General features: G+C 40.8%; 1 protein-coding gene across 1 annotated transcript; it reads left to right on the top strand.

The window, feature by feature from the left end:
• Positions 1-2,067: 2,067 nt before the first annotated feature.
• LOC117575316 (neurochondrin homolog) lies at positions 2,068-4,756 on the top strand. Its single transcript, XM_034259471.2, has 2 exons — positions 2,068-2,201; positions 2,283-4,756. The coding sequence occupies exon 2, from the start codon at positions 2,315-2,317 to the stop codon at positions 4,484-4,486; it is 2,172 nt and encodes a 723-aa protein (XP_034115362.2). The 5' UTR covers positions 2,068-2,201; positions 2,283-2,314; the 3' UTR covers positions 4,487-4,756.
• Positions 4,757-5,660: the final 904 nt, after the last annotated feature.

Here is a 5,660-nt window from a genome sequence, read left to right as displayed (position 1 = left end):
ACTAATAGGGTAGGTAATTATAGAGTATGCTTGGCATTACAAATATCTATGATTTTTTTATGTTTAACAACAGCTTAACCCAAAAAACTTTATTACATTTGAGTATTTATCAAAATTGGCCTCTCCTCTATTATACTCTCTTAAAACTTGTTCCCTGGCAAATTATCCTTCAAAAATAAAAACTTTTAGTATTCGAATATTTAAGTATATGTATTAAGTTCTGTGCCTTGTTGTGGAACACAACTCCAGGGCATATTGTGGACGTTCGCGTTTGTTCGAAACTGCGACTCACTGAAAATGTTGCCAAATATTAGCCATGGCCATTGGTTATAATGAGTGTGAGTGCAATTTTTGAATGCGAATTGTTAGCTCGCTGCTCGCATTTCGTTGTTCAACAAACAATTGAAATAATTTTTGTAGTTTCACATTTTGCTTATATGTGGTACGGATTCAATATTGTATTATGTTTTTGACCGTTATTGAAGTATCGATTGCCAATGATAATTAAATTTGCAATCAACATATTCACCAGCAGTCGCCAAATATGTGGACATGTGTGTGGTTTATCAGTTCACCTATTTAAAGAGTGTCAGCGGTTAATGCTAATGATTCAGATAAATGGTTTTTGGTTGCCAAAATATTCCTTATTTGCCAACTTTAATGTGAAATTTAGACATTTCTTTCAGCTCATTAAAAATATGTATTATTGTTTTGACACATAAAATCGTCCCACTAAGAAATGTTGAATGTCGCAAACAAATGATTAAATGCTCTAAAATATAATAATATTATAATATTTTTGAGGTTATTTGTAGAAAGACAATAATAAACTTTTATCCGAAAAATTGATTGAGTTAATTTGGAAAACATTTGAACAAGAAAGATTAGAAATGCAATTTGTATCTTTTACACTAATACGTATTAAGAAATGCTAAAATATGTGTATATTTTTTAACAGCTGGCGAATTTGTAAACAAGAAAGATTATTACATTTTAATTTATTCGACTCTTTGTTACCCTAACACCTTTGTTTGCATATTGGGAGATAAACCGAACTGAGTGTATTAAATAATAAATAAGATTAATTATAAATTCAGTTTTTTTTATTAAAAGTGGATATCGAAATGGAATTCATTGACCCCAAATAAATAGCGAGAAACATATTTAAATAATATATGCACAGAATAACTGAACATTTGTATATGTGCATCCACATACATGTATGTACATATATGTATATATGTCTATTTGCATTTGAATTAATCAGCATGCATGGGTATATTTATTTTGTATTTGCAATTTTTTATTGCAACGCATGAAATTAATCGCAGTTTTACTTTAACACGTGAAAGAACATGTGAGAATTGTGTCTGTATAAGTAATACACGTATACATAGAGCATTCGTTATATATACACTATATCTTCTGGCTATGTGCTGTACACACAAAGACTCACACTCGAAACAGTGAAAAAATTCTGGAACAAATGCAGCCGCCGGCTGAATTCTCACAGTTTGTCTGAAACGTAAACATGAAAAAGTCAAAAAACGACAAATCATGTTCTAAATATAAACAACATTGCTCATGAGAGAAGCAAATGCTGAGAGTGTTGGGTAAGTGGGAGAGAGGAAGAGAGCTAAATATGGTAGAGAAGAGAGATGCATTCGGGTAACCAAAATGAAATCGTCATTCGCTCGATTTGAATTGATTGTCATATTGTTGGCAAAAACTATTGCTAAATACCAATGCAGAATCAATTATGTTCTCTAGAAAAGAAAACAAATAATTAAATTTTATTGAAATATGGAAAGTCTAACGACAACAATATTTATGGTAAAAAAGATTCGATTTAATTCACGAAAATAAGATAATTTAGATTGACTTCAACTATTAGAGAGCTATTTAAGTTACATTTCAAATAATGTACAAGATGCACAAATATCACGAAACGTAAAATAGAAATTTGTGTAGGTTTTCAGCCATGTCCAAATGTGATTTGAACAGCAACAGCTGCGGCCTCTTTGGAAAATTGAAAATGCGGCAAGTGAGAAGCCGATTTTCCGACAGCGATCAGTGCGCGAGAGTGCGTCGTCGAGCGAGGAAGCCAAAATCCAAGAAGAAAAAACATTCGGTCGGAAAAAGCGATCGAAGCCAACGGGAACTGCTGAGTGCTGAATGTGTGTGTGTAGCCAAGTGAAAGTGTGAGAGTTATTTATAGAGCGTGCGCATATAGAAGCCTATACAAAAAGTATATAGCTTACAATCCACCTATATATACATAGATACAGCAGCTGCATACGAGAGGCAAGGAGATATGACAGACGTGCCGGAACCTGTGCGCAAGTGCGCCAATCTGCTGAAGGGCACGCGAAGCGATACTGAAAAGTTCGCGGCTCTATTCATGGTCACGAAGCTGATGAAGGGCAAGGACTGTAACACGGCGGGCAAGAAGCTGCTCTTTGAGGCCATTGGATTCCCTTTTCTGCGCAAACTGCTCGTCTCCAAAGACTTGCCCAACGATTGCCCGCCTCTGGTGTACAAGAGCGTAGCCCTCTCGATTCTCACGGGCTTTTGCCAGGAGGAGGAGTTGGCCACCCACAAGGACATTATCGATGCCATACCCACGTTGCTGGAGATCGTCGAGCAGGCCGATGACGAGGACTACGAGGACAATCTGATTGTGGTCAGCGAGGCATACAGTTGCCTCAAGAGTATTGCGAGCTATGAGCCTGGTCAGCAGGCACTTTTGGAGACGGGAGCCATTCCCAAAATGTCGCAGATCTATTCGGCACAGAGTTTCCAGACCGACGAGGCTCTGCACTTGATTGTGCTGCTCGTGAACAAGTTCGGTGTTGTGTCCTGGCCCGAGGATCCCACAGCCTTCCATGCGCTCATCCAGCGCATCGCTCTCGACATGGAGACGGATCACACGGAGCGCAAGTACGAGCTGTGTCACATTCTCGCCGATATTCTGATCACCTGCCGTCGCGAGATTGTGGTGAACTCACTCGAGGGTCAGATCTGGCCAGAGAGTCTGTTCAAGGGCTGCGGGGACATATTGAAGGCAAAGATTGGACCCAAGCAGCGGGATCCCGCACTTCACTTGATTGCCACGACTCTTCAGGTGCTGGGCATTCAGTGGGCCTTCATGGATGACCAAAAGCAGTTCTTCCTCATGCTGCTGCAGTTGGCCGCCATCGAGGTGCGCATGCAGATGGACGAGAAGAAGCTGGAGACGACGTTCAAGCAGGCGGAGCTGCTCACCTGCTGCTTCGTCATTTTGGAGCAGTGCATCGAGTACATGGCTACCGATCAGCTGGATCTCGAGCCCAAAGAGAAGCAAACCACCTACACGGCCCTCAAGGGCGCTTTTAACCAGGTGATGGCAGTGTTGACCCGAGTCAGCCAGGATAAGATTCGCGAGAATGGCAATCCACGTGACAAGGCCTTCATTGTGGCAACGGTGCGCATATTGTCTGCCTGGTTGGCCCAGGAGACAACTGCCATGCGTCCAGCGATCTACAAGCTGTTACCCTTCATGCTCAAGATTGCCAATGAGAGCTTCCACGATCTGAAGACCTGGCGCGCAGGTCCCAGAGAGGGAACCCCGCCAGTCGATATTCTGCGGGTCATGATGCCAGCATTGTGCCACTTCGCTGTTGAGGATGAGGCCAGACGTGTGCTTTTTACCCACAAGCAGGACGAGGTACTACTGGAAGCCATCGAGCTGTACTTCAGCATTGCCCACTGGAAGCGTCCGCCCATTCCACGTGCGGAGCGACTGAAGCGCATGAACGAACCCGACCCGGTGCCAACACCCGAGCAACAGGCTCAGATGAAGGAGGCGCGTGGTGCAATTGTTGCTCTGTGCAACATTCTGATGAACTTCACTGTGCTGGAGCCGAAGCGTGCTGAGGATGCGCCCACTTTCGCGAATCTGCTGAAGTTTGTGGTGGAGAATCTGCCCGAGCTCAAGGATACACCCGAGAACCTGGTTATTCATGGCAACTTGGCTGTGCTCGGTCTGCTGCTGCTCAAGCAGCAGTCCAAGAAGGTGAAGCAGAATGACTTCTCCATCTGCCGCTACATTCAGGCCACCATTCGATTCCTTTGGGATGCCTACAACATCGATGAGAGCAACGATCCCACCGCCCTGGTCGTGTCCATCGCCTACAAGGGTGTCTGGTCGGATGTCTCGGAACTGTGGTTCCTCGGCATGCAGACGATGTGTGGGGTTCTGCCTCTGGTGCCGTGGCTCTCGGAGTTCGCCCTCGAGTCTGGCTGGGCAGAGGGCATTGTGAAGACACTGAAGAAGGTGAAAATCGGCACATTGCCCGCGAATGTTAAGTCTGCCTACGAGGACTTCCTCTCACAGCTGGTCGATGTCAATGCCGATGTTGTTGCCGTGCTGAAGAAGGCCGATGCCTTGCGTGTCTGCCGCAATCATCGGATGATGGATCTGGGCAAGAAACTGTTTGGAGACTAAATAATTATTATTCAGTAGACTCTCGAAACTAACATATTTTTGTATGAGCTTTGTTTTAAATCGGTGTATTCTTTCTCAATCTCTCTCTTTCGTTCTGTGGGCATTTTGTGTGTGATTTACTTTTGATATGAAAATGAGAAAAAACATGCTAGAGAATTTTCTTTTGCTATCCGAAATGGAATTATTTTATATGCACTTTTATGCTTATTCTCTATTTTAATAATTAAACAACTTTTAGACGAAAATAAATACAAATTTAATAAAGAAAAACTGATGCATAAATTTCACTTTCAGCAACAGCCGCCAGTTGGCTGTCATTCATTATATTTTTGATGCAGACAATGTCCGGATGTGTCCACATACATTATACATACGCGTCACAAAAACATTTATTTATATGGTATGTTGGATTAGTTTTGCTTTTTAACAAAGGCCAACACGTCACGAATTTGTTTTGTTCACTAGCACAGTCAACATATCACAACCATACGTATTTATATTCGGTATCAAAAGGGTAGAAGGGTATTTTAGTAGAGTCAACAGCTAGATTATGTCGTCATATTCTTAAGCTATTTTTATATTTTGTTGATTATTTCTGTGTGTCATATCCGATTCTGCCTCTGAACAACGAAATCCAATTTGTAAAATTAATTCTCAATATATGAGATACTGTTTTGATAGCGATAGCTTGATAAACTCCTAAATTATTAAAGAAACAATTATGAGAGACGTAAATCAGTTAAATCTATTCTCCTGTTACTAGGCAAAGTGTGCAATTTAGTTTAAGTAGTTTATTTTTGCTTTACTTAAGAACTTATATTATCTTATGGAAAAAAACAATTTTTTACCTACAAACAAATGAGAATATAAATTCAGTTGTTTATTACTAGAGATACGGTCATCACATAGTCGAACACTCTGTAAGATTTCCTCTTGTTTTTAGAAAAACTTCTACTCACTAAGGATCCTAGTTGCTTTGGCTGACAATCAGGTATATTTTAACATTCTATGGTATAGTTAGCATGTTGTACCTTATCAATATACCAAATATAGTAGTACATTTTTAGTTTTTTGCGTTTTTAATTTGCTATATTTTAAAATTACCGCACTTTTTTGCTTTCATTAAAAATGGGTAGCGGGTGTGTCACAGTCGAGCACACTCAACTTTAGCTTA

The sequence above is a fragment of the Drosophila albomicans genome, chromosome 2R (genome assembly GCF_009650485.2).
Source record: "Drosophila albomicans strain 15112-1751.03 chromosome 2R, ASM965048v2, whole genome shotgun sequence".
In the NCBI taxonomy this organism is placed as follows: domain Eukaryota; kingdom Metazoa; phylum Arthropoda; class Insecta; order Diptera; family Drosophilidae; genus Drosophila; species Drosophila albomicans.
This window is presented reverse-complemented; position numbering and strand designations above follow the sequence as displayed.